At 61.4% G+C, this 26876-nt stretch overlaps 1 protein-coding gene across 30 annotated transcripts in view; it reads right to left on the bottom strand.

Annotated features, from left to right (window-relative positions):
• Window positions 1-910: 910 nt before the first annotated feature.
• The window catches only part of OBSCN (obscurin, cytoskeletal calmodulin and titin-interacting RhoGEF), a 166236-nt gene continuing 140270 nt past the window's right edge, over window positions 911-26876 (bottom strand). For 23 of the 30 annotated variants that reach the window (XM_067732459.1, XM_067732482.1, XM_067732470.1 and 20 more), the window contains 30 exons: window positions 26278-26445; window positions 25690-25792; window positions 25208-25337; window positions 24292-24400; window positions 14700-14897; window positions 13636-13732; window positions 13187-13308; window positions 12534-12646; window positions 12209-12377; window positions 11971-12058; window positions 11327-11527; window positions 10527-10587; window positions 9943-10020; window positions 9408-9580; window positions 9292-9318; window positions 8386-8538; window positions 8251-8296; window positions 8039-8116; window positions 5682-7689; window positions 5028-5108; window positions 4609-4719; window positions 4267-4434; window positions 3377-3499; window positions 2987-3202; window positions 2716-2800; window positions 2242-2481; window positions 1776-1999; window positions 1560-1635; window positions 1274-1423; window positions 911-1173 (listed from right to left, as the gene is read on the bottom strand). In XM_067732459.1, the coding sequence (XP_067588560.1) occupies window positions 996-1173; window positions 1274-1423; window positions 1560-1635; window positions 1776-1999; window positions 2242-2481; window positions 2716-2800; window positions 2987-3202; window positions 3377-3499; window positions 4267-4434; window positions 4609-4719; window positions 5028-5108; window positions 5682-7689; window positions 8039-8116; window positions 8251-8296; window positions 8386-8538; window positions 9292-9318; window positions 9408-9580; window positions 9943-10020; window positions 10527-10587; window positions 11327-11527; window positions 11971-12058; window positions 12209-12377; window positions 12534-12646; window positions 13187-13308; window positions 13636-13732; window positions 14700-14897; window positions 24292-24400; window positions 25208-25337; window positions 25690-25792; window positions 26278-26445 (5774 nt within the window). In that variant the 3' untranslated portion in view covers window positions 911-995. Of the gene's footprint in view, window positions 1174-1273; window positions 1424-1559; window positions 1636-1775; window positions 2000-2241; window positions 2482-2715; window positions 2801-2986; window positions 3203-3376; window positions 3500-4266; window positions 4435-4608; window positions 4720-5027; window positions 5109-5681; window positions 7690-8038; window positions 8117-8250; window positions 8297-8385; window positions 8539-9291; window positions 9319-9407; window positions 9581-9942; window positions 10021-10526; window positions 10588-11326; window positions 11528-11970; window positions 12059-12208; window positions 12378-12533; window positions 12647-13186; window positions 13309-13635; window positions 13733-14699; window positions 14898-16134; window positions 18062-21165; window positions 21209-24291; window positions 24401-25207; window positions 25338-25689; window positions 25793-26277; window positions 26446-26876 lie in introns of those variants that run through there. The other 7 variants (XM_067732486.1, XM_067732483.1, XM_067732462.1 and 4 more) reach the window with 6 other exon arrangements.

Consider the following 26876-nt stretch of genomic DNA (forward strand, 5'->3'; position numbering starts at 1 on the left):
AATAGGTAGAGCACAGAGGATAGGAGAGTGGGGTGGGGCTGTTAATGGAGCCACGTTGGTGGGGTGGGGGTGTTGGGAGGAATGCAGATGGGAAGAGCTAAGGGAGAAGCCTCTCTGCTAACAGCAGAACCCTACCAGCCCAAGAGAGCACAGAGCCTGCGCCCACCTTGGCTCCCTTCCTACCTCCATTCCTGCCTTGCCAGGTGAGCCAATGAGGGGATGGAGTGGGGTCAGCTGCTGACGTGGCAATGTAAGGTCACAGTGCCCAGGACCTAGGCAGCTGGGCTTAAGGATTGGTTGAGTGGCCATGTGTACTGAGTCTGCAGAAGGTTAATGTGTGTGTGTGGTGGGGGCGGGGAGCTGGGCGGGGAGGCAGTTCACTTTTGGAGATGTTTGGTTTTTAGATGAAGTGTTTTGTGTTCAAGTAAGATCTAAGGGGTGGATGTCCAGTGTGCGGACACCGTTGTCTGGAGATGAGGAAAGCAAGGAGGGCTGGATTCACCAGCATGTCTCTGTCACCACGTCCGTGAGACTCGCTGAGAACTAAGAGGGTAGTGTCTGCTGTCCATACGCTCCAGCTTCAGCTCCTCCCCCACCCCAGGAATGGTGCTGTGGTGGAGCAAGTCGGAATCCTTGATACGTGCCCACAATCAGGTTTTCCCGGCAAACTACCTGGGCTTGTGTCCATGTCTGATGCAGCACTGACACGGTTAGTAGAAACGCACACACCCGCAAGAGCATGGAGCTGCCTCCACATTGAACTGGTTCAGAGGGCTCTAGTCTTGATGAAGTCTTTGCGGGCACACAGCCGGGACAGAGAAGGGCAGTTCTGCCCTCCGCCAAACACCAGGAACGTGGCAGGGCCCTCACCCCCTCCCCCAAACAAAATAATGAAACAGAGAGCGCCTCATCCAGTTCTGCTTTTTATTGATGTGTGTATGCATATGAAGGGAGTCCTGAAAGACTGAGAGGTGCGGTCCCGCAGGGCCAGGCGTTCAGCGCACCTGGGCCAGGTTGTGTTTTTTGTACAGCACCGCCCGCCTCTTCTCGCGTTCTCTCACGAACGCGCGCAGACTTGCGGTGGGGAAGGTCACGGCCGCAGGCTGGGAGCTGGCGGGGCCCTCCTCGGTCAGCCACGGGCACTGCAGGCAGCTGGACGCACATGGGCGGCCCCTGGAGCGCGCGGGAGGGTGGCGTTAGCCGTGCCCCCGCCCACGACGGGCAGGTCAGGTCATAGGGGGATGGGCCAGGCAGGGTAGGTGGGGGTGCCTACCAGGGGTGCGCGCACAGCGTGCTTCGGAGGAAGGCCACAGCGCCCCCGGACAGCCCCGCGTAGCAGCGGCTCAGCTGGATGAGCCCCTTGCGCAGCCCTTTCTGCAGGTCTCGCATTCCCTCGCTGCTCACCGGGTACTCAGCGCTCAACCTGAATGGGTGGGGGTCAAGTGACTGAGGTCATGCTCAATGGATGGGAGTCACAGGGGCCTGGGGTCACCCTCAGTGTACCCCAGGCCTGCCCTTCCAGCCAGCCCTCCCAGTCCACAGGGCATGTGGAGACTTACATAATGAAGGCCGTGACACCTATGGCCCAGATGTCGGTCTGTGCAAGGGCACCCTGGCCCTCTAGGAGCTCCGGAGCTGGGGACAGCATGGGTGGGGGTCACAGGTGAGGGGCTGGGTGTTTGCAGTGGGGCAGGCAGGGAGACAGGGCTGGGGGAAGGGCTTGCTCCTGGCACCCCCCTCCCCCAGATCAGGCTTGGTGTCTGCGCCCTGCGCACCCATGGTCTCCATGTAATCCTTGAACCTCTCCGAGGGCAGGACCCTCTCCTGGGCGGAGATCTGGGCATTTCCAAAGTCGATAACCTTGAGCAGGTTGTACTCTGTGACAATCATGTTCTCGGACCTGAGGTCTAGATGCAGGATACCCTGGGCGTGCAGGTACTGGGCAGCACTTAGCATCTGCCACAGATAGTCCTTCACCTCTGATTCCGAGTAGGAGGACCTGGGGGCAGAGGGCCAGTTAGGGGGCATGTGGGGAGGGGCACCCAGGCTTTGTCCACAGCCGAGGGGCCACGGGGAAGCACCAGACTTCCCTGCTGGGCTTAGGAGGGAAGGCCCAGCTCTGCTGAGCCACGCTGGTCAGCTGGCCGGTGCAGGCGGGCCCCGGAGGTGGGCCAGAGGTGGACCACAGTGCTGGCGGCCAGGTCCTGAGCCCCGAATCCAGGCCAGGCCCCGCCCTCTCACCTCTCGGCCAGACAAGGGAGCAGCTCAGGCCCAGAGCACAGCTCCAAGATGAGGACCAGGTGTCGGGGGCTGAGGTAGGCAGCCTGCAGCTGTGCCAGGTGGGGGTGGCGCAAGCCCTTGAGGGCCTCGTATTCCCGCAGCACGGCAGTCCTGTCCTCGGGGTGGCAGGGCACGATCTTGGCAGCCAGCATGCGTCCACTGGCCTTCTCCCGGCACTGCCGCACCACGCTGAAGCGGCCCCTAAGGAGGAAGCACGGGCCAGGCTGGTGAGGGGCCAGCCCGCCGGGTGGCCCAGGCCGGACCCCAATCTCAGAGAAGCAAGCCCAGGGGGAAGGTCCAGGAGGGGGTGGCAGATGCACTGAGGCAAATGCAGGTGGAAGTGATCAGAGGGGAGAGAAGATGGGGCTGGGGTGGGAGCATGAAGAGCTAGTGGGGCCGTGACGCTGCCACGCGCTCTCCCTGGAGGGCTCGTACCTTCGGATCTGTGTCTGGAAGGCGAAGGTCTGCTTGCTGGGGAGCGGCTGGGCTGGCCCTGAGGCACCGCTCTCCTCTTCAGAGGCTGTGGGAAGGGGAAGCCGATGACTGGTGGAGGGCACCCCTGCAGCCCCATCTCCCCCAGCCTTTTCTCCCATCACCCCTTCCCTCTTTGAACCCCCGAACACTCTGACCTCTCATTCCTCAGGCCATTTGTGGGTGGGGGGCCTAGCAGGCAGAACCAACGATCCCAAGTGAGCGTGTGACTCACTGAAGTGGCAGGGCGCATTCCGTAGAGTCCTGCAGAGTGGCTCACCCAGGTGGCTGGGCCCTCCCAGGAGGACCTGCTCCGAGGGGCTGCTGTAGGGGCCCATGCCCGCCTTGCTGACACAGGCCGTCCGGAAGGTGTACACCCCGCCCCGAGAAAGCTTGCCAGTGAGGTAGCAGCAGTCAAAGATGTCTGAGGCCAGCGTGCTCCAGCTGCCGCCTGGGCCACACAGGAGTGGGTGAGAGGCAGCCCAAGGCCTCCCCACTCCATGTCAGGGTGGAGAGGCCCACGCAGGCCACCCAGGGGTGCAGAGCAGCCAGGTGCTTCCCCACGGTGCCCCCACAGCGACCCCGGGGCCCCCCAGGATGTGAGGATTCAGGAGTGGCCCCATACCTTCCAGGCTGCACTGCACAATATAGGTCACAGGGCCATATGACTCCACAGGCTTCCAGACCAGCAGCACCCCGTCCGCATACACCTCCCCGATGTCCGGGCGTGGGGAGGAAGAGGGGCGCTCTGCAGGGCCCACAGACAGCAATCTGAGGCGGGCTCCCAGGGGTTCTCTAATGAAGCTCTGAGCCCCAGCCAGCCCTGCCTCATCCTCCTGCACCCTGCTGCCAGGCCCCTGAGCCCACCCTCACTTGGTCCAGTTCATTCAGAGGTCCCTTCCAATGCTGACTAGTAGGAGGGGCTCAGCGCCTCTCCTCCGAGGGGCCTCAGGAAGTGTCTGCCCTACCCAACCCCGCCAGGCTCCCCTTCCACAGGTGCCTGCCCAGGAACCCCATGGAATGGCCCTTGCTCACAGCCCACCACCAATCCCAGCCTCTAGTCAGAGGGGCCTCTATTTTGCTGGGCTGTGGTGCAGGGCTTGTGGGGGTTAGCCCCCTCTGGGGACCAGGTCAGAGGTCTGAGAGCTAGGCCTGCAGCCTCTGTCTTGGCTCCCCCAGAAACACACCCCAGCGCTGTGTTTTGAGAACCTGGTTTGACTATAATAGAGATACAAAATGGGAAGCCGCCTCTTCCTGCATTTGCTGGAGACACAGGGAGGGAGGTACCGTGGGAAATGCAAGGAGAGGAGCACCCAAAGAGGTGTCAGGGAGAGGGCCCGGCCAGCTGTGTCACCCTGCATCCCCTCCCGGCTGCCTCCTGCGTCCCCTCCCGGGAGTCCCGGTCTGCAGAGCCGGCTACTGCCTTCTGTGACCCCTCCAGGCCCTGGTAGTGCCAGGATGTGGATGCCTGGGTGGGGAGCGTCACATTCCTTGGGCCCTGCTCGGCCCACGCACCTGCCTTCCGGAGAATGGCTGTGGTGGCCGCCGTCCCCAGAGCATTGCGCACGCTGCACGTGTACACGCCCAGGTCCTCGGCAGTCACCACCAGGATGGTCAGCAGCTGGAAGTTCTTGAGCGTGGAGGAGATGAGGAGGCGGCTGCTGCTCTCGAGAAGAGCCCCGTCTGCAGCAGGATAGAGTGGACCTCGAGAGAAGCTCCCCACAGGTGCCCTGCCTCATGGTCACACCCGGGGCCCACACCCTCTCTGAGCCTCAGTTTCCCTCTGTACAATGAGAGTAATGCCCTAAAGGAGCACCCCCTGCCTCCCCGCCCCTCAGCCTCAGGAGAGCTCTTTACCTTTACTCCAGGTGGCCTGTACAACTGGCTGGGCCGACACCTGGCAGGCCAGAGTCACAGATTGGCCCAGGACCACCATCTCATCCGAGAGCTCCCTTAGGAACGATGGTGCTGGGGAAGGGAGGGGAGGTGAGCTTTCAGAGGTGACCCTAAGCCTGAGAGCAAGGCCTGGACTCCGCCGTGGGGATATACAGATGAGCCCCACCCCCAAGCGGCTCATCTCCAACACTAGCGCCTACTCCAGGAAGGCTTCCAGGACTGCAGGGCCGTGATTGCTGGGGCGCCAGAGTCCCTCTGTGTACTCAAGATCCCATGCGTGTGAGCTTCCCCCCGCCATGCAGTCTTGGCAGGATTCCCTTTCCCCACAGTAAGGTCACTTGGGCTGCAGTGGGGGCCCAGCCCCTGGGCAGTGTACCCACCTCGGTCCCTGCTCTTCAGGCCTGATAGGCGGAAGGAAGCTAGGCCTGCCTTCTTCCTGGGGGGGCCCTCCTTCTCCAGACCTGCAGTACGGAAGTGGCCATGAGAGGTCACACGTTAGGGGCCTGGCTCCTCTGGGAGCATGGGAGGAAGGCTCTGGGGCCCCTTGTGGCCAACTGTGGGATTCCCATGTGGCAGAAAAGCCCAGATCCCAGGGGGTCTTATTGAAAACGAGCTACATCTGCTGCAGAGGGCACCACCCTCCCTACCCCATCAGCATCAGCCCATCCTAGGCAGGGCCACCACGGGCAGGTAAGGGCAGCAGCTCAAGGGGCCACAGGTGCCTGGGGAGGCGTGGCTGAGGGCCCAGGGGTCAAGGATCAGGGAGGGCTGGTCTGGTTCCTACTTCCGCAGGGGTGTAACTGCAGTTGAATTACAGCTGGGCCTCACATGCACATGGGGAGGGATCGAAGCTGCAAAGGTGACCTCGAAAACAAGCCACTGTGTCCCGGGAGGTATGGGCAGCACCGGGACAGGGGAGGGCTTCCTGCATCACTCAGGTGAGCTCCTGAGCTGTCCTATTGGACAAGGAGACCCAAGGTGCAGAGCGGGGAACATGGATGTGCCCAGTCCTGGGGCAGGGTGGGGGTAGTAACCTTCAGGCCTGCCCCTCAGGAGGCGGGAGATGTGGGCCACCGAGGCCCTCACTCTCTGGCGTAGCCCCAGCTCTGTGGACTCCTCCAGCAGTGATTGCCTCCCGGGGAAGTGGAAGAGCCTGCTGGAAGGGGGTGACCACTTGCGCTTCCTGCCACCAGCAGCCTCCCCGAGCAGGGCCTCCATGTCCTCTGGCTCCTCTGTGATCTCCAGGCTTGCTGGCGGGCCCAGAATGCCCGGCCATGCGGCCTCTGGGAGCTCAGCCAGCTCCTCCCCAGCCTCAGACTCAGGGGAGGGTGGCAGCTCTGGCTCCACAGGCTTGGGGACCTTCTTGAAGATCATGAACTCAAATGGGAGGTATTTGATGTCGTACAGGTCAGACAAATTGAGGTAGGCAGGATCCACCTCCGAGATGTCCAGAGACACAGTGTCAGTCGCTTCCAGGTCCCTGGACAGGTCCCGGATCTGTACGAGCGACACCTGAGAGCCCCCACTTAAGTCTTCCCGTGAGCTCACCTCCTGGGAGGCCCTCGGGAGGGCCCTGCCACCCTCAGGTAGAGGCACTGTGCTGGCCTGGGGTGGTGGGCTCTCGGCCCCTGCCTCCTCCTCTTCCGAGGACTGACAGGCAGCCCAGGACATTCTGGCCCACAGGGGCCCCTGACCCAGCATGCCACCGGCATCCCCACCAAAGGCAAAGGTGCCGTAGCCCACCACCCCCGCGTAGCCCCCTTGGAATCCCAGGGAGAACTTCCGTGTGGTCGCCAGCTTCCGAGGCCGCTGTGGACTGGGCGAAGACTGGGACAGGCCCTCTGTCTCCTGGGACAGGCTTTCAATGTCCAGGGAGGGGCCGGGCTCCATGCCCATATGGGAGGCTGGCTCTGGGGGTTTGGGTGGATCAGGCCTCCCGGCAAGAGGGGTGTCCTTCAGCCCTCTCTCAGAGTCTGACTGGGGGCTTGCTTGGGCTGGGGAGGGGGAGGCCTGTGGCTTTCCTGAGAAGAAAGGGCTCGGGGATGTCAAGAGCGGCTCTGTGCAGTGCCCTGGAGGAAAGGAGCCAGGAGGTTGTGGTGCCAAAGCAGCAGGGCTGCCACAGTCCTGGGGGGCAGGACTCCTCTGGGGTTGAAAGAAAGGGGCAGCCTGCCCTCCACAGCTGTCCTGCAATGACCCCTCTTGCTGAGCGGAGCACCCATCACCACCGGTGGACGGAAGTAGCCTCAGCCCCTGCAGGGGCCCCTCTGGATGCTCCTTCTCCCTGGCACGTGCATCCCCTCCCGGCATGCTCTCTCCGTGGGCCCCCTGAAGGCTCGAGGGGCCCAGAGCGGAACACTGCCCCTTGCTGCAGGCCTTGGCAGAGGGGCTGGCTGTGTTCCGCCCGTCAAGGTCCAGGGAGCGGCTGAAGCCAGAGGCCTCCTGGGTGCTTGCACTGGGCATCCGCAGGGAGGTCTCAAAGGAGGGTGCTTCGGCCATCAGGGTGGCCTGCTCCTCCCTGGCAGCCTCCTCCTCCAGCGCACGGTGCTCCAACAGTGGCTCTCGAAGGCCGGGCAGGACGCCCGAGAAGTAGCCACCCTTGAGAAGGTGCCGCCGCCGGGCGGGGTGCCGTCTGCTGCCTGCGGACAGGCCCCCTAGCTCTGGGCCCTCCCCCACCTGCTGGTAGAACAGGCTTCGGATGACACTCTGCCGGGGCACACAGCCCAGGGCAGCTGGTGGATGTGCACCCTGGGGCGACGCTGTGGCGGGTGGGCAGGCCTCGGCCTCCTCAGGCAGGCTGGCGGAAGGCCGCAGGAAGCCCCGGGGGTGCAGCAGTGGGGAGTGGGTCACCGGGGAGGGGGGCAGCGACTTGGCCCGGGCGAACGGTGCCAGCTCGTTGTCGGAGGAGGAAGAGCTGCTGGAGGAGGCACTGACATCACCACGCAGGTGCCGGGCCACCCCGAGGGATGGGCTGTCGGGCGGGCCCTGGAGCAGCTCCGGGATGGAACGCATCACCAGGACGGACTTGTAGCTCATCAGGGAGCGCTGGGGTTGTGGAGGACAGGGGGTCGTCAGCTGGCTGCCCGCTGCCTTCCCAGCTCTCGGTGGGCCCAGAGGGGTGCTCAGGAAATGGTGGGCATTAAAAGACGTGGGCCCAGGGCTCTGCCAGTGTGTCCCCATCTTGGCAGGGGTGTTGCATGTTGCCTCACCTCACCCTGGTGTCTCAGGTAGCAAAGACCTGAAATGAAGGATGCCCAGCCCCACTTCCCTGCTCTCCCAGACCCAGAAGGGGCACACACAGCCAGCCAGCTCTCTGGGCCTCATTCCCCTCTCTGGCCTCCCACCCCCTCCACACCCCACCCCCTCACCCCCTCCACAGGGCAGCACAGCTCACCTGCCAGCGGCTGCGGGCCAGGAGGAACTTCAGCTGCTTGGTGTTGATGAAGTGGGCCTCCTCCGCAGGCACAGACTTCTGGGGGAGCCCAGGCGAGAGAGGCATGTTGCGGGGAGACCCTGGTGCACCCTGTGGCCCAGGCAGGCCCCCATTCCTCTTGGCCTCAGTTTCCCTCCCCGTGAGCCAGGCCAGCCCGCGTTTAGCCTACTCACCAGGAACCAAGGGTGGGCAAGGCACTTGGCGGCGCTGGGCCGGGCCCTGTGGAGAGAGGAAGGGTGGGATCGGTCCAAGTGGTCACTGGGGCAAGCATGAGGACCTCAGGCAGAGGGAAGGGCGTGTGTACTCACTCCACGGCCTTCTGCAGAGCAGCCTTGATGAAGTCCTGGGCATCCTCACTGAGGTGGGAGGCCATGGGGCTACTCCAGGACACCCGCCCTTCCAGGACATTCAGAAGGGTTGCTCGGTCACTCTCGCCAGCAAATGGGGACGAGCAGGTCAGACTGAAAGCAGAGACATGACTAGCCTTCAGTCGTGACCTCAATTTCTGGGTTCATGGGAGGCAGGGTGCCAGGACAGGGAGTGCTGGGTCTCATGGGGATGGTGGTGGCCGGGGGCTCCCAGCCCTGACTAGAGATGCCTCTGAACACCACTGTCATCCAGCCCTGAGAATTCCAGCATATGTCTCAGCTTTGCCCAGAGATCCAGGCTCAGCTTGGAGCTGGGATCCAGGCTAAGCCTGGAGTGGGTATCTGGTCCCAGGCTGGGGTGAGGATCCAGGCTTGGTCTGGGATAGGGATCAAGGGTCAGCCTGGGGTAGGGATCCAGGCTCAGCCTGGGGCAGAGATCAAGGGTCAGTCTGGAGGGGGCACCTGGCCTTAGCCGGGGGTGGAGGGATCAGGGCTCCACCTGTAGAGGAAATCCAGGCTCAGTCTACACCACCAGCGTCCTCGGGGCAGCAATAACTGTTATAAGGGGGCTCTGGACAAATTACCTATACCCTTTAGGGAAATAGCTCAGTGCTCTGCCCCGTGACCCAGCAGAGCTCCTCTGTGACAGGGTGTGTGTGAAAAGCACTTGGCAGAAACCCCTTATCGGAGTTGGCTGACTGCATGTTCCCAAGATAGTTGCCCCTTAGGTCTCGGGTCTCTGATCTGAGGAGCAGCCAGCAGTTCAACAGCTTCCCGTGGGCCTGCTGAGCAGGGGTCTGGGCCGGCTTTGGAGGAGACAGCCGACAGGAGCCGGGGTCTGCTCACCTGAGGTAGGAGATGACCCCCATGGCCCTGCAGGAAAAAAACCACCGCCGTGAGTCACCCCAGACCTGGCCTGGTGAGGGGGAGGAGGAGGCAGAGAGTGGGTGCCCCCCACTCACCAGATGTCGGAGGCCTCGCTCACAGGGGTCTGCTCGATGATCTCGGGGGCCACGAACTCAGGGGAGCCGTATTTGCTGTACTGCGGCTCTGCCGGGGTGATTTTTTGGGCAAAGCCAAAATCGCAGATTTTAATGTCTTCCCGAGCAGGGTGCACCATCAGGATGTTGGGGGGCTGTCGGGCAGAGCCGGGAGTGGGTGAGGCCGTACCCTAAGGAAGCGACTCCCAGGGCTGCCGGGCCTGGGGAGGACACTCAAGGGTCTTTGAGGGGCTGCCCCACAAGGATGGTGAGGCCAGCATGGGGTAGTGAGCAGCCCCGGGGACAGGTTTCAGTGCCATTTGGGGACAGCTTCTGCTGCATCGGACCTGCACCCCACCTGAAGGGGCCGTCATAGCATACTGAGCTCCCTGTCCCCAGAGGCGAGGAAATCCTGACAGGAAATTTGGATGTGTTGGGCCTGCACCCTCTCAGCTTATAGGCTCTAGGCTCCCACCTGCCCCTCACGGGGCTCTGGGGGCACCAGGGAGCCACATACCTTTATGTCCAGGTGGAGGATGCCTTGGCTGTGCAGGTAGTGCAGCCCCTCCACCAGCTGCTGGATGTAGACCTTGACCTGCAGCAAAGGCTGGTGCTCAGGTGAGCCAGCCTCGAGAACCCCCTCTACTTACCTCCCTGCCTGCTCCCACCCACACTGCCTCCAATTCCCTCCAGACCTGAGCCTGGGACGGTGGTCCCGCAGGGCAGGTCACATGCAAAGCCTCACGGACCCCTGGAGCTGGGGGATTCCTCTGAGCCCCAAGGCGGGGCAGGTTTGGGTGTGTGAAGCAGCCTGTGCAAAGCAAGAGGCGACTGGGAGAGCAGGCGAGGCCCGGCCAGCTAGTTCAGTGCAGTCTGGGGTGGGGAAGAAGCGAGCCCCGGGCACGGGAGGGCTCTGAAAGCCCGACAGGAGCTGCAACACCCTGTGAGGCCCTGGAATACCCTAGAAGGTCTCTGAGGTGGGCAGTACTATGCTGGGGAGCTAGTCTGAGGGACAGGTGGTCTGGGCAGGGGAAGCAGGAGGCCTGGCCAGGCATGCAGGCTGCCCTGAAGCTGGGTGGGCAGCCCAGGCAGCACAGTCACCTCGGCCTCTGTCACCACGCTCTTCTTGAACAGGCGGTCCAGCAGTTCCTCCGACGAGCACCTGGGACTGTCAAGGAAAGCTCTAGGGTCTGGAACGCTCATGGCCTCACACCACCTGGGGGGAGTCTTATCTCGGGGTGGGGGGCGGGGGGAGCTATTCTAGGGAGGCTAGTGCTTGCAGATGAGGAGGATGTGAGGGACAAGATGCCCCAAGTAGAGGGGCTGAGGCCAGTGGGCAGCAGCAGAGTGGGAGTGGAGGTATCCTCTCCCCTCTGCACAGAGCCCACGTGTGCCCCCTCCCCCCGCAGGGGATGCTGACTGGGGAGGTGGGGGTGTGGTGAGCACACACGGCATTCAGAGACCCTCAGCTGGGCCGCGAGTGTGGCAGGTGGATCCGGTGGGGTGTGTGCCCCTCCTCGGAGCATGGGTAGGCATCCGAAGCAGCGTCAGCGCTTGGGGCCTGCAGGAGCCAGGTAAGAAGTCCAAACTTCCTGCTGGAAAGGCAACGTGGACAGCGGGAGGAGCCCACAGGCGCACGTCTCGGACCTTCTGGACGCAGCCCTGCCCAAATTCCTGGCCCAAAGGCCTAGGAGCTATGAGGTCTGTACAATGTGTTCGGGGTCGGGGAGGGGGTTAGTCACAAAGCATCGAGACGCCAGCGTTACCGGCTGCCCCCATGAGGCAGGCAGGGCTGGGATCACCAAAACCACAGGCCCCACGCAGCCCTCCGGACCCCTGTGTGTCTGGGGGCACATCCCCCTCCCCCCACCACCTTGCACCCTTGGGGTGAGACAGGATACAGCTCCAGGATGAGGATCAGGGTCTTTCGGGTCTCAAACTGGTCCAGCAGTGCAGTGACCAGCGGGTGGCTCAGCCCTGCTAGGATGTCCCGCTCCCGATAAGCCTGGACACGTGTCCTGCTCCGCAGGGGAATGAACTTGGCGGCGCAGGACATCTGGTTGCCCTTGTGCTGCACCCTCTTCACGAAGCCGAACACACCCCTGGGAGGAGGGTACAGCGCGTTGGGGGTGGGGTTCCTGGGGGACGGGGTTTGGAAGGGGGCAAAGCTCCTGAGAAGGGAGGTTCCGGGAGAGCAGGGGCTGGGGCAGTGGGTACTGGAGGGGGCGGAATTCCCGGCAGGTGTGGGGCAGCAGGTACTCTGCGGGCAGGGGCTCCGGAAAGAGGTAGGGTTCGCAGGAGGCAGGGGCTCCAGAAGGTGAGGGCTGGAGGAGGCTGGTACTCGGTGGAGGCGGGGTTCCGGGGGGCAGGGTGGGCTTCTGCTAGTGCTGAAGTGGGGATTGTAGGGGTGCAGTGGGGGGGAGGGCTGGGAGCTCCTGGATGGAAACTCTGGGGTAGGAACTCCGGGAGGCTGCGGATGAGGGTCTTAGGGGGTGGGGGTCCAGCGGGTGAGGCTCTTGGGGCTGGGATGGGGGGCGGGCAATACCTTCCAATTTCCTCCTTGACCTCGTAGAAGGAGTGTAGTTTCCTCCTAGAGCTTTGCTCACTGTCGCCTGTAGCCAGGGAGGGGGAAGCTGTAGGTGTGAGCAAAGATGACCACCCCGTCTCTCTGTCCCCCGAATTTATAGTGCCCGAGCCTGTGGGAGCTCACAGGACCCCCGTACCCACAGCCCCACACGCCTGCGTGGAGCCAAGACAGGCCTGGGAAGGGGTCCCCCACTCACCCCCATGGACCAGCAGCTCTGCCTTGCATAGCACCTGGCCGCCAGCATTGTGGGCCAGGCATGTGTAGACACCAGCGTCATGCTGGGCCACATCCCTTAGTACCAGGGAGTACGTGGTCCCTTCCTGCTGCTGGCTGAGCCGGGGGCCATCCACCAGCTGGGCACCGTCCTGGAGACACAGGAGGGCAGGGAGGCCATCAGCCCACCATGGGTGACCCCAGCACCACGGCCCAGCATGACCTTCAGTGAGTGCTGTGTCCAGTCCAGTGGGGTTTCACACACTCCCCCTCCCACCGGCAGGCCCCCAACCCTGGCCTGTCCCTACCTTATACCAGGTCACCGTGGGCTGCGGGTTGCCCTCAATGACAGCCTGGAATTGCGCCACGCTGCCCCTCTGGGCATGCACATCCTCAATGGTGACCTGCATGGATGGGGGCCCTGGGGGTAGGGGAGGGAGCCGTTGGGAAGGAGCCTGGCTCTGTCCCACCACAGCCTGTCCTGTGTTGAAATCTTTGATCCCCGGCCTACTTTCACAGAGACCCAGACCCAGGTGGGCTGGCGGTAACCCCAGGTGTGTCCTGGTACCCTAGGTGGGCAGAGAGGCCCTGAGATATACCCCAGGGTGAAAGAGCCTACCTGCCTCCCAAGTGAAGGTGACCCCATCCTGACTCCCCCCAGGCCCCTGATGGTCCGGAAGTGCTTCCTTCAGTCTAACCCCTGTCTCTCCTGCTTCAACCTCGGCTCTCTGAGGGCAGGCTGCACAGAATATGCTAACTCTGAGTGGGGAAAAGGTCACTGCTGCCTGCATCTCCCCTCCCAGTGATGCCTTCTGAGGGGACACAGGGAGAGGGGGAGCAGGGCCCCTGGCCACAGTAAGGCTGGGCCATGCCAGGTGGCTTTGCAGGCCCCTCCATGCAAATGTCCCCCCTTGCCCAGGGCATGGTGGGCACACGTGTAAAGTGCCGGGCCCCCACCTACTTGTGGCATACATGTCGCTGGCCTGGTACACATATGTCCTGTGCTTGGTCTCTGTGAACACGTGGCTGTGGATGTCCCAGAGCTCCGTTGCACCTGCCCTGGGGCAGGCAGCGCCCTCCATCCTGGGGCCATGGAGTGGAGTTAGCTGTCTGCCCCACCCTTCCACTTTTGGGGTATGGGAGGCAGAGCTTCAAGATAAGATGGGGGCTGCAGCAGACTCTTTGGGAGGGGATGTACAGAAAGGGGCCCCAGCCCTGGGTGAGAAGGGAGCTCCCCCAACTTCCCTTGCTCCAGGGGTGGCCTCTCCTCCCTGCCCTAACCTTGGGCTTAGGGTGGGGCTGGAATGGAGAGTGCAGGGGTGCTGGGATTCCACCCCTTCCTCTCCTGTCCCCGTGCCCGACCCTGCCCCCAGGATGTCCCCTCATGCCCCAGCCAGCTGGGGAAGTTACCGGATGGGCACCACACGTTCCTGGACCTCAACGTGTGCCCGAGAGTTCTGCTCCAGGCCCTCGTGGGAGAGACGTTGCGGCACCTTCTGGGGCTCACCTGGTGGGAGGCAAGGGGCCCAGTGAGATGGAGCCTGGGATAGGGCTGGAGACAATCCCTCATGACTTGCCTCTGCATCGACTTCCAGGGCCCAGAGGAGGGGAGGACAGCCAGAGTAGGGGCTCCAAGAGCACAGGATCCGTGACCGCAAACCTAGAGCTCCAGCCATGCAAGTGCACTTCAGCCCCCTGGGCTGGGGGGAGGGGCCCCACAGCACATTCCAGGGGTCTGGTCTGCCTGGGGCACTGCTCACTTACTGTTCCTTCCTATTCCCCTTGTCCTCCTGGTCTCCCTCCTTCTCCTCTCCCCCCTCCCCTCCCCTCCCCCCTCCCCTTCTCTCCCCCTCCCCTCCTCTCCCCCTCCCGTCCTCTCCCCCCTCCTGTCCTCTCCCTCCTTCCCTCCTCTCCCCCCTCCCCTCCTCTCCCCCCTCCCCTCCTCTCCCCCTCCCCTCCTCTCCCCCTCCCCTCCTCTCCCCCCTCCCCTCCTTTCCCCCTCCCCTTCTCTCCCCCTTTCCCTCCTCTCCCCCTCCTCTCCTCTCCCCCCTCCTCTCCTCTCCCCCCTCCCCTTCTCTACCTCTTTCCCTAATCTCTCCCCTCCTCCTCCTCTCACTCTCTGTTCCCTCTTCCTCCTCACCTTCCCAGGAGCACAGGGTACCCAAGCTGTCCCCTGAGGGCTGACCACAGGAGGCCTTTGGCTCCTGGGACAGACATGCTCAGGGTGGGAAGGACCTCCCAGAACCCATCCACCCCTCTAGTTTCACAGGCTGAGTGAGGGGTGGGCCTTGTCCAGGGTCCTCAACATATGGAACCATCAGAATGTCGGGGGTCCCCAGGCTCTGCTAGTTCACCCCCATGGGATGGGCACCCAAATTAACCAAGGCTGGTGTCAGAATGGAGGGGAGGTTAGGGGTGGAGGGTGGTCCTGGAAGCAGGTGGTACTTTGCCTTCAGCCTGCTGCCAGGCCTCACCGGATGCATCCCCAGCCTCCACTCCTGGGGGATTCTGGCCGGCCTCCTGGAGTTCAGGTGGCCCCCCAGGTCTGGGGCCGGGGCTGGTGTGTTCCCCTGTGGTGGGTCCCGGAGCCTCAGGGCACATCAGTGTCCTCTGGAAGGATGTGCTCTCCTGGTCCACTTGCCCCAGAGCACCTGGGGGTGCGATGGCAGCATCTGTAGGAGAGGCAGGTCCACGCATAGGAGTAAGGGTTGGCCTGAGCCCGGGGAGTGGGACACTGCCCAGATGAGCCAACCCCAGCCAACCCTTCCCACCTTCCTGCTCCAGCCACACATTGGGTGCAGGAAGGGCCGAAGGTGGAGGCCCCTGAGAGAAGAAGAGATCCCGAGACTGTGCCAGGGGAGATGGCACTCCAGGCAGCAAGCTCAGGGCTGGTCCACCCGCAGGGTGTTACACACATGCCCTCACAGAATGTCAGTTCCTATAGGGGCAGCTGGGCCTGGACTCCCACCCATCACTCTGGGTGGCCCCTCAGTCTCAGCTAGTCTCATCCCTTCATCCTGGGGCTGGCCTTGCTCTGTAGCCCACTCTGGATCCTAGGGTACTGGGTCACCCAGGCTCAAGTGGACCCAGCCCCACAGTCTAGGGAAGCTAGGGACAGCCAGATGCCAGATTAGGAGCCATGAACTCCTCAGAGGGTAGGCTGCATTCCTGCCCTCCCAGGGCAGCCCCTGTCCTCCACCCAGCAGCTTTCTCCCTTCCACCTGCAGCCTGGCCTGACCCAGACCATTACAGTCTCACCTGGTGCCAGCCCCGGGGACCTTCAGACCCTCCTGTGTCTCTGCTTCCTGCCCTCAGCCTTCAGTGCAGCTCCCTCCTCCACCTGGCTGCCATCCCCGTGTGGCCATTCAGAGATGCCCACCACTCCATTTCTAGAAGGTCCCCCTTTATGGAGCTCTCCCCTGCCCCAGAGCCTCTCTCCTGTTGATCTTCTGTATCCTAGGGCCCACCAGGCTGAAGAGGCAACTGGGCAGGCTGCCATCCGTTTGCCCTCTATGGCGTTGGGGCAACCATCCTGTCCTTCCCCACTCCAAGGAGGTCATCAGGACCCCTGACACATCACACCCCCATGTCTGTCCTGACAAAGGACCCAGCTGCACAGGAGGCCCCCAGCAGGAGCAACCACTCTGCACTGCCCCAGCCACACTGTGCACCTGTCACCAGCCCCTTAGCCCACATGTGAGCAAGCCGGACAGGCCAACTATCACGTCTCCACCCAGGATCCCCAGGACTAGCCAGGACCCACAGGTCGATGCTGAGGGTCCACCCAGGGCTGTCAACGGAAAGGGCCTGGGCTGTCCACTGGTTGGTCTCCAGGGCCAGGCCAGGAGGGTCCCTCCCTCCCGAGTCATCGGAGTCACCAGGTGGAGAAGCAAAAAAGAGCAGAGCAAAGACAGTGCAAGGAACCAGTTTATTAGCATCATCAGGGCCGACTGACGGGGGCTGCTCCCACACAGAGACCCTGGTCCACCCTGTAGAAAAGGCCTAGGAGGGTCTGTAGAGCTGGGCCCCACACAGGCCTCCTGGAGGCCAAGAAAAAACGTTCACGGGTAAGATGTGGCTTGGGGGAAGCCCCCTATCGAGAGGGAGGCTGGAACCCCCAGCCTGGGTGAGAGGCAGGGCTGTGCCAGGCCTGGCCACTGGGCAGACAGGGCCCATGTGGCAGCCACTGCCTCATGAACGGAGCAGGAAAGATGCCCAAGTGCCTTCCCTGTGTCTGGAGCCCCCGAACCCAGAGCTGCAGTCTGCGAGTCACTCCGGCCAGTGCTCTCAGAGCAGCTTCGGTACACTCTGAGATCACAGATGTGTGCAATGTCCTCAGCTGAAGACCGAGTCCTGTGAGGTAGGAAGCACCCAGGGAGGAAGGGGCGGGAGGTGTCCTGAGTTGTTGGAGAGCCAGGGCAGGGTCAGAGCACACGTGTCCGAGGGGTGCCAGCTCTGGGACTCTCTCCTGAGTTGAAAACCCAGGGCAGCTGTGAGGTGAGTTGATGCTGGTGCCAGGCAGGGTCCTCAGCCCCAAAGCCATTTGCCTCTTTCTGCTGCCCCATGCAACCACGGCAGCTTAGTCAGGGGTGTCCCAGCCCCAAGAGTTTCTCGTCTCAGTCCTAGCCACCCAGCTCCTGATGGTCCTGGCCTCAGCCCTGGGAGGGGCTAGGGTCCACGTCCTCATCCGGGCAAATGTGCAGGGTGACAGTCTCCCCCACTGTCCCAAAGCTGACCGTCTGGGTGGAAACCTCCGTTTTGAAGCTGCTCTGGCCACTGTCCACAGAGCGCTGAACCTGAGTGCAGAAGGACGGCTTCCGGGACATGGTACCTCCAGCCCGGGCCTCCTGAAAGCAGAAGGAGATGCCCCTGGGGCCAAGGTCCTGCGGCCCTGATGGAAACGCCTCCCGGGAGCTGGGCGTACGTGTGAAGAAGCCAGGGGAGGTTCGGGAACCTGGCGGGAGCCCCACGTTGAGCAGGACGGGCTGCCCCACGGTGGGCTCGCTGATCTCTCTCTGAAGCACTGAGATTTCGCAGGGCGGGTCATCGGAAGCACTGGGCATGGGGCCGCTGCAGCCAAAGGTCTCCCCTTCCTGGGGCACGTAATCCTCCAGGTCAGCCAGCGTGAGTGCACGGCCGTTGTGTGTGAGGATCTTGGGGTCCCGGCCCTGAAGACCATCGGCACTCAGGGGCTCTTCTATCTGGTAGGTACCTCTTTCCTCCGTCTCCTCCAGGGGTGCCTCCTCTTCAGCAGCCCAGGGAGGGGAAAGCTCAGGGGTCCCTGGCCCCGTTTCCACATGGAAGACTAGGGGCTCGCCAACACTGGCCATGGCTGGGGGCTCCTGGGTCAACAGCTTGTTGTTGGAGTTGTTTGTATTGGGGTCTCCTCCAGGCATCCTGCCAGGCAGTGTGGAGAGAAGCCCCTCCAAGCTGCCAGGCGTCTCTCTGGCCAGAGACGTGCCCGTCGAGCCAGTCTTCTTCACCCGAACTTCAATGGTCTCCTCGACCTCCACCCATTTGGGCTGGGGCCCAGCGTCCCCAGGCAGGGCTGACACGTGGGCCTCGGGCTCCGTCACGTACAGAGTGGGCACAGTGGGCCTCCAGCCTGGCTCTGCCTCGGGCCTGCAGGATTGGCTGGCTCCTGGCGAGGGCAGCAGCTCAGGGGCCAACAGGCCTGGCTTGGGCAGGCTGGCAGGGTGATAGGAGTGGGAGGGAGACTTGCTGGGGGACTGGCGTCGGCCACGGGGGCTCTTCACCACAGTGGTAATCGTCTCCTCTCTGTGGGGAGAGGGCCGAGAGGAGATAGGCACAGAGACCCACAGCCTCACCCAGCGCCCTTGCCATCAGCACATTTGGGGGCCGGCGAGAGAGATCAGGTTAATGTACGAGCAAGCAAGTGGCGAAACTGCATAAACTAACTCCTACACATGGGCTTAAGCCGGACCTCCAGATCCCCATCCAGAGAACCAAAGAAACAAAGCACAGAGTCTCATCTGGCCAACCTCAGGCCCTAGTATACAGATCTCAAAATGAGGGTTGAGGCATCAGGGGAGGCCCATGCTGTATCACGCAGGTACCTCCAAACCCCAGACTGGTTTGTAATGTCATGTGTCAATCTCCCCTCCTTGTTTACGGCTGTCTTATTTTGGAGACACCAGCCCTCCTTACAGAGCTAATGAAGGGGTGCAAGCCACACAGCCCTCCTTGTTGAGCCCATCAGTGCTTTGTGCTTTGTAACACGGCAGGAGGGTGGTGGGGGTTAGAGGGGCTCTCAGACGGCAGGTGCCTCAGTGATCCTCGGTTAGGGACAGGCTGGGCAGCTGAGGCCGCAGGCGCAGGAGGAATGTCAGAGTCTTGACCCGTGGCCCGTGCTCATGGCCTCCAGGTCTGGGGATGGGAGGCCCGGCAAGGACACCTGGCTCTAGGCATGGCTTGGCCAGTCGTGGGCTGTGTGACCTCAGACAAGTCCGCCTCCCTCTTGGGCTCCATTTCCCAAAACAGGAGGGGGATGGAAGGGGAAGAGAAGATAGAACTCAAGTCCATTTGCACGTGAGTGTGCATGGGGCGCTGGCCAGGGACCTTGCAGCAATTCTGGTGGATGGGTCTGACCCCCTTTTACAGGTGCAGACAAGGCTGAAAAGGGCTCGAAACTTGCCCAGAGCCAAAAGTCAGAAGCCCACCAGTCAGCCCAGGCCTTCCTATGCCAACCAGTACGCCTGACCTTGCCAGGTGCTGAGGGTGCAGTGAGTAATAGGCAGGGAGCAGGGACACGTTTAGTAACACACAGCTCTCCTGGGCCCCAGGACCTGCATGTCCTCGCGGGCTCAGGCAGAGGGACCCGGCATGCATATGGCGACAACTCAGTGCTGTCACCAGCTGCCTGCAATGACTAGGACTTTGTCTGTCTCTTGTTCAGCTTTGCTTTTGTCTAACTCCCAGCTCCATACAGGAGCAGTTACTCCCAGGCATGGGCCCAGAGATGTGTGGCCACACCTTGGGGTACATAGCAAGTACGGATCCTGCCTCCTCCGGCCCTCACCCGGTAAAGGGGAAATGCCATGCCCCCTTAACTCACGGGGAAGCTGAGGCACGGAGATGTGGCCTACTCAGGGCCACAGGCCTGCCTTCCTGCTTCACGCAAGACTCAGTGGCACTAGGCTTGTCCCTGGCTCAGAGACTGCCCAAACCTGGGCAAGGCCCCATCTGCTGGCCTCACACTGCCTGATTTGCTGAGCCAAGACAGTGAGTCCAGCGGAACTGGACAGGTGGCTCACTCCTCCTAAATGCACCCCCATGCTCCGCTCACTGCTGCCCCCACGAGGGCAGGTAGGCACCCTGCTCTGAGGCCACCGGCACAGCACTTGAGGCTGCCTGGCGGCAGGGGTCTCCCTCCCATTTCCTTCTGGTACCCCTTGGCTCCCTAGAGCCCCTCATCGTGCCGCAGGCGCAGTGTGTGGCGTTCCCTTGCTGGGATGCTGCGCCAGGCAGTTGCCTCTCTCCATCCCTCAAGATGAAGGGGTACACGCTTCCTTGCAGCGTGAGGGTTGCTACCTCCCTAAGCCTGGAATAGACTGGACTTCAGGATGCCTCGGGAGTTACCTAGTCCAGCCTCCCATAAGCACGAGGACACCCTAATGCCTCCTCAGCGGGGCTGCCCGGCCCCATCTCTGCTCCTTCATTTTGTCTTCCGTAGAATGTGAATCACAATGCTCCCCTCATAGATGCAATGCAGAGGTGATCTGTGTAAAGCCCTGGCATGGTTGCATGCCTCCAGGGATGGGACTTACTTCTGCCCCAGGCAGACCCATCTATTGTGAGGTGGCAATCTGCTTTGGGGGAGAAGGGAGAAAGTCACGGAAGGGCTAACCCAGGAGCTTATCAAGACGGGATTCTCCAGCGATATCACCACCTGCAGGCACCTATAGGAGGTCTTATGCCTATGGGGAATTAAGAGGTTCCCCATCCTGGAGCCTCCCCGTCCCCTGGCTTTAGGAAATCATAGTCTTTCTTCCTCCTGGATTTTACAAGCTCTTCCACCCATCTGCGTCACACATCTCCTGCTGGAAGTCCTTCCAGATTATCCAGGTCAAAACCAATCCTGCCTTCTGTGGGTTCACCTAGCTCTGGACCTCTTGTATTATTTAATGATCAACAACGTGCGTGGCTCTTCCTCAGCCTTGAAGGCACTGAAGGATGGAGGATGGGACAGTGGGTGTGGCACTGAGGAAATGAGTTCTCGGCTGGCTTCCAATTGTGAGCCACCCTCAGCAAGCCTCCTCTCTTCCCTGAACCTCAGTGTCCCCATCTTCCTAGTGTGAGGGCTGAGTTTGGGGACCTCTGAGGGCCCTAGAGCTGTGCTGTTCACTATGGTTATGCTATTTTAATTAAATTCAAAGTGTTGAAAGTCGAATAAATTTTAAAATCTAGTTCTTCAGTCACACTAGACAAGTAGCCACACGCGGCTGGTAGCTGCTGTAGGGGGCTGTGTAAATACAGATTATTTCCATCATCACAGAAAGTTCCATTGGACAATGCCCTAGGGCATCCTAGGGTACCATTCTGCCTCTAGTACACTGGGGGAAGCAGCTTTCAGTCCCTGCTCCCTGCTAACTGGCATGATTCTGGGTCCAAGCCCTGGGTGAGCCACTGTGACGTACACAGAGTAAGTCTACCCTGCTGAGGCAACGAGGCCATGAAAAGGGTACTTAGACCCTGGAAGAGACAGCTTTGAAGTGTGAAGGTAGCCAAGGGCCCGGGGGGAGGTGAATGCCCTGGGAGTATCTGCGAGGTGCTGGCAGTCTGCGTGGTGAACAAAGGCCATGTGGGCAAAGCAGTCAGACAAGCAAGGGGCCAAGCTCCACAGGCACGATCCAGGGAGGTTAGTGGGCATGCAGGGAGCACTGCAGTCAGAAGGAAGGTTAGGAACACGCCTGCACTTACATGATGACGGTTTTCTTGGGGACTTTAGTCTCCTGCTCAGTGACTACAAAGAAAACAGTCGGAATAGCGAGGGTTACAGATCAGCCGGTGTTTGGGGGCTGAGCTATCTGAGTGGCATGGCAGGGTAGTAACCTGCTCAGCTTAGGAAACTGGATCCAAACCCTGCCTGACTGTGTGGCCCTGGTAGCGATGTCTCAGCTTAGAGTCCCAGGTCCCTCATCTTTGAAATGGAGGTGATAATGCCTGCCTTGAGTGGCTGGGGAATGAGGAGTTGTGATAACAGTGTGTCCCACGTGAGGGAAGAATCCCTCTTGAGGGGTTCTTGCAGGAGCTTCAAGGAGAGTAAGGGCTCTGTCTAGGCTGCCCACACAGAAATCCAAGCTTTTCCTTCAGCCCATGTGCCCAGGGAGCCCTGTGAACTTGTCAGGCCTGAAGTTCCACTTTTCATAGAAACCGAGGCCTAGAGAGGGAAAAGGAATGGCCTGTGGCTGATAGCCAAACTGGGACCGGGGTGGCTGGTGCCTATTTCACAAAAAAATCTAAAGACCAAAGGGCGTCTCTCCAGGGCAGAACGACTCCGGAGTCCTAGAGGTAGCACATCTGAGTCCTGTGGCTTGAGACCACAGAAGTCCCTCTGGGAGTGACCTGAGGATGCCTGAGCAGGGTCCTGAGCTCTGAGTGAGCAGGGAAACCTAGGTCTTCCCATAGGAGCACCCCACAAATTCAACTGTCTCTTGACTTTCCTAGCTTTCCTCCTCGCTGGAGCCAGCAGGATACGGCCTGTGGTTCCCATTTTGCTGATAGGGGACCCACGTCCCAGGGACAGGGCAGGACCCATTGGGGACCTGGCAGCAACTACTCCCCACCATCTCGAGGCCTCTTCCTCTGTAGCTTTTGGACAGGGTGGGGCTTGGCACAGAGATGCCTCTCCCAGCCTTGCCCAGCTGGATAGCAGGCAGCCCACCAGCTACCAGCACCCATACATCTCAACAGTCCCTCTCGCCATCCTGTGGGGAAAATTGAGGGGGAGCCTCAAAAAAGTCCAGTGGCATGGCCTAGGGCGCACAGCCTCCTAGTCCCTGGTCGATGGGATTTTCTGCTCTGTTGCAGTGCCACGTAGAAAAAGAACTTCCCTTAGATGACTGTGGGTATCTTAACCTCGTCTCCAGTTAGATGAACGTGAAGGAAATGTACCAGCTGTGTCTGTATGGCACTTGGGAGCCACATTTACTGTGCGTGTTTGTGTGTGTCCATGCTAATGTGTGTGTCTGCATGCACACGTGTGTGTGCCCGTATGTGCTTGTGCAAGCTGCCTCCTGGAGAGAGGCGAGTCCACTGGAAGAGAGAATGGGATCCAGACAAAATATCCTGTGTGTTTAGACTTAGTCGGGCCCAGAGAGCACCAACTTGTTGTGGTCTGTAGGCCAAGCAGTGAGAGATCCGGGGCTCCTTGCCTCACCCTCCCTGACAGGGGCCTCATTCTGTTGCTTTTGGGGGGGGTGGCTAGGGCACCTGTGGGCTGCTACATTCCTGGCACCTTTGTTCCTGACCTAACCTGCCACCAGGTGGGCTCTGGGCTCCAGTGAGTACTGGCTGTGGAAGGGGTGCAGCTGTGCAAAGTGCGGCTCCTGGCCCTGCGCAGTTTCACAAGCGAAAGGGCAGCGCCCCACCCCACAGGGCCAGCCAGGGCCCGTTCTGGCTGCAGAACCACCGGGTTAATGATGAAGCGGCAGGATAGGGTTAGGAAGCAGGAGGCAGCGGGCTCCAATTCCAGGGTCTGTGAAGACTGGCCTCTCCTCATGAGGCACGAAGGCCATTTCCGGCACAGGTAGGCCGCCCGTCCTCCACACCCTGTGTCCACGGGACCTTGACAGAGACCAATCATGACAATGAAGTAAATAGCTCTGTAGGACGTGCTTGTCACCAGTCGAGAGGGTGTGCTGAGGTGCATGCTGAGCCCTGCTCTGTCCGACGTAAGATGCCACAGGGCAGGATAGAGGTGCCGGCAGATGCCATGGGGCCCTCCGATGGGAACCGGCTGGACCAGTGCCCTTTGGGGCTTGAGGAACAGGATCCCTGCCCACGAGGGAAGGAAGAGTCCCTAGAGGGCGTCAAAGGCCCCAAGGCTGAGCTCCTGGCGCCAGGTGGCCGACTCTGTGAGGGTCCAGACAGACAGCAGCCCCTGCACGTTGGGCCCTGGGAGGGATTGATCCGGTGGCTCCAGGCGTCAGAGAAGCCAACTTTCAGGACTTGGGAGGACACATAGCTCCCAGCCCATCCTACTGTGAGAGCTGCAGCTCCACCAGCTTTTCTAGTGCAGCTTCTGCTTGCATGCCCCCGAGGATGGGAGGCTCAACATCTGTCCTGGCAGCCCCTTCCGGGTGAGGCGGTTCAGACTGGGAGAAACTCTCCCTGGGGCTGCTGCCTGCCCTGGGCCATCCCCGGGCTGGGCCCAGCTGGGACCCTGGAGCCAAGCGTGAGTGGAGGAGTGAGGCATCTTGCCACCCTTCACCTCCTGCCCGGGAGCACACGGCTCCCTGATGAGGCCCATTCTGCAGCCCAGACCCCTCGCAGCCTGGCCCAGGCCAGGCCAGGGAGGCCAAGCCACGGCATTCTCTCTTTTCCTCAGCCAGCCCCACCCGGTGTGGAAGGATCAGGCCCCTGACACCTGTTCCCTCTCCCAGGAGCCAAGTTGGGATCCAGCAGCCTGCTTCTGTGGAGCCGTCCCTCTTACCATCCCTGCCACCCATCCTATAATACCCCTCCGACCACTGCCTGGCCGGCTGCTCAGGACCCAGGTCTGGGCTTTGTATGCACTTGTTATTCCCCCAGGGATGGTGAGCAGGGCTTAGGGCCGCCCCCCCCAGCCCCTCGGACTGCCCCTCCAGCCTTCCCCAGGCTCTGGGTTCACAGCCCACCCTCCTCCGGCCCACATACATGCTGCTCCAGTCAGGAACTGGCAACCAGTGCTTGCCCCTCAACCTCTGAATCCCCTCCTCCGTGCTTGCTTCCCCTCATCCAGGAAGTGTGCTCTGATTAGAGGCGCTGACGGTTTCACCCCACCTGGCGCTGCCCAGGCATATGGCGGGTCCAGCCCAGGCCGAGACTGGCAGAGGAAGCACTCACCTTCCACGGCAGCGAGCTGCTCCACGTGGTGCTGTTCTCGGGCCTGCAGCGCCGGGCTCTGCATGAACAGCTCCGCGCCGCCCCGTTTGGAGCCCAGCCGGTTCACCAACTGCAGGACAGACAGCAGAGGCTCACTTAGAGCCCGTTGGCTCCCCACGGGGCCTGGGCAGTCTCTTGGAGGCCGTACAGGCCAGCTGTAGCATGGGGGGCCCACCACGGCTGTTCCTAGAGCTGCAGAGCCTGACCACAGGGAAAAGGGTACCGGGCGAGCCACTGTGTCCCCAGCACTGACCAGGAGCTTCCTGTGATGGTGGGGACACTATCTGCTCTGTCCAGTGTAGTGGCCACGTGGGCTCTGAGTACTTGAAATAGAAGTGAATCTTCACCTAGAGTTAACTTTAACTGATTTAAATTTAAATCACTGTGTGTGGACAACAGTGACCGAAATGGACAGCACAGGTCCAGAGCTGACATGGGTCCATTTTTTTCCCTGAGAGTTGCCATGCGGAGCAGGCCCCACACTTCCCCCATGAAGGCTGCCGGCAGCAGCAGTAGCTAGGAGCCAGGAAGAACCACAGCCAGCACACACCTTCCCCAGACCATTGCCAGTTCCCCCCGGGCCACGAGGACTGAGGGGGCTCCACCCAGGGCCCGCTTCCTCAGTCCCTGTCTTCTCAACATGGACAGTGGGTGACAGTAGCCTGCTGTCCCCTCATCATGGACAATGGGTGACAGTGGCCTGCTGTCCCCTCATCATGGGCAGTGGGTGACGGTGGCCTGGTGTCCCCTCGTCATGGATGGTGGGTGACAGTGGTCTGCTGTCCCCTCTCTCATTGTGGTCAGGAATGGTGGTAACCAGGCAGGATCCCCAAGACAGGTGCCCTCAGCCCCCTCACCCTGGGCCCACCCTCCTCACCTCACACTCATAGAGGCCCAGGTCCTCCTTGCCAGCTGCCCGGATCTCCAACACCAGCAGGCCGCTGCGGGGCTCACTCAGGGTCTGGTATTTGCCCCCAGGGGTCAGCAGGGCCCCATCCTTGTACCACCTAAAGCCAACCCCGGGGGTGGTCAGGTGGGGTCTCCCCAGGTGCCCCATGCTGAGGACCCTCCCCTCACCCACCCTGCAGATCCAGATGTCCTTACAGAGGACATCCCTTACATCCCTCTTGGATGCCACCCACCCAACATCCTCTGTCCTCCTCGCTGCAGCTAGAGCTGTGTTCAGAACGTGCTGCAGCCCCATCACGCCCACTTCTCATCGGAAAGGCTGAGGTTCTGTGTCCAGCCTACCCCAACCCAGCGAACGGGCTGCCCATCCTCATTTTTCAGGCAGGCAGGATGGCCCCAGGGCAGGCCCACCTGCCCACCTCCACCCTGGCCCCAAGCTGCCTGGCCCACCTGATCTGAGGGTGTGGGACACCTTCGATGGTGCAGGTGATCTGGGCATCTTCTCCTTCCACAAAGGGCACTGCCCGGACCTTGTTCACAAACCGAGGCGGGACTGCAGGGTCCAGGGAATGTGGGGAGAGGGGAGAGAGACAGAGATTGAGAGATGGAGAAAGAGACAGAGACACAGAGAGAAAGAGATAGACAGATAGAGAGAGACACAGAAACAAAGAGATGCAGACAGAGGAACAGAGATACAGGGAGACAAAAAGACAGAGAGAGACAGAGACAGATAGAATGAGAGAGACACAGAAATGGATACAGAAATACAGAGAAAGAAACAAAAAAGAGATGGAGGCAGAGAGATGGACAGATAGAGACATAGAGATACAGAGAGAGACAGAGACAGAGAGAGACACCATGACAGAGCAGGACCCCACGCCCACCAGCGAGTCCCCCGACCTCAGTAAGATGTTCACACCCACCCCCTGCCAGCTCCATCCACAGGCCCGTGCCCCCCCCCATGAGGGCTGATACCCTTCCAATGCCCAGAGGGTGGGGCCTGGGCACTCACACTCTGGTCTTCCCCCCAGGGCTCACCTTGCACCAAGATCTTGCCCAGGGAGCTGGCATTGCCAGCAGCACTGGCTGCAAAGCACATGTACTGGCCAGAGTCGACACCAGTCAGGTTGTCCAGGATGAGGGCACACGAGCCATCAGGGTCTTCAATGAGGATGTGATGAGGGTCCACGTCCACTGGCTTCCCATCTGGAAAGGAGAGGAGGGCTGTCACAGAGGGAACCCCATCAGGGACAAGAGACTGGGCCTGCCTGGGGGTCACAGTCGCAGGGTTTGATGGAGGAGGCTGCCCCTGAAACACAAGAGCCAGTGTGGGTTCCCTGCCAGGGGTCTAGCCAGCGAAGCTGACCTGGAGCCCTGGATGGAGACGTGGCGCACCGCCCCCCATCTACTTCCCCAGACCTCACTGGGCACAGTGTAGCCTCTTAAAGGCAGGCTCTTAGCTGGAGGCAGGGGCCGGGCTGGAGGACCCAAACCCAAGGAGAGGACATCTCCTTCTGATAACCAGACCCTCAATCACCTCACCAATGATTCTGCAACTATCCAGGGGCCTCCAAGGTACTGACCCCACCTAGTAGACATACTTGGACACTACCCATTTCTTTCTTTTTTTTTTTTGT

The sequence above is a fragment of the Pseudorca crassidens genome, chromosome 3, assembly GCF_039906515.1.
Source record: "Pseudorca crassidens isolate mPseCra1 chromosome 3, mPseCra1.hap1, whole genome shotgun sequence".
Lineage (NCBI taxonomy): Eukaryota > Metazoa > Chordata > Mammalia > Artiodactyla > Delphinidae > Pseudorca > Pseudorca crassidens.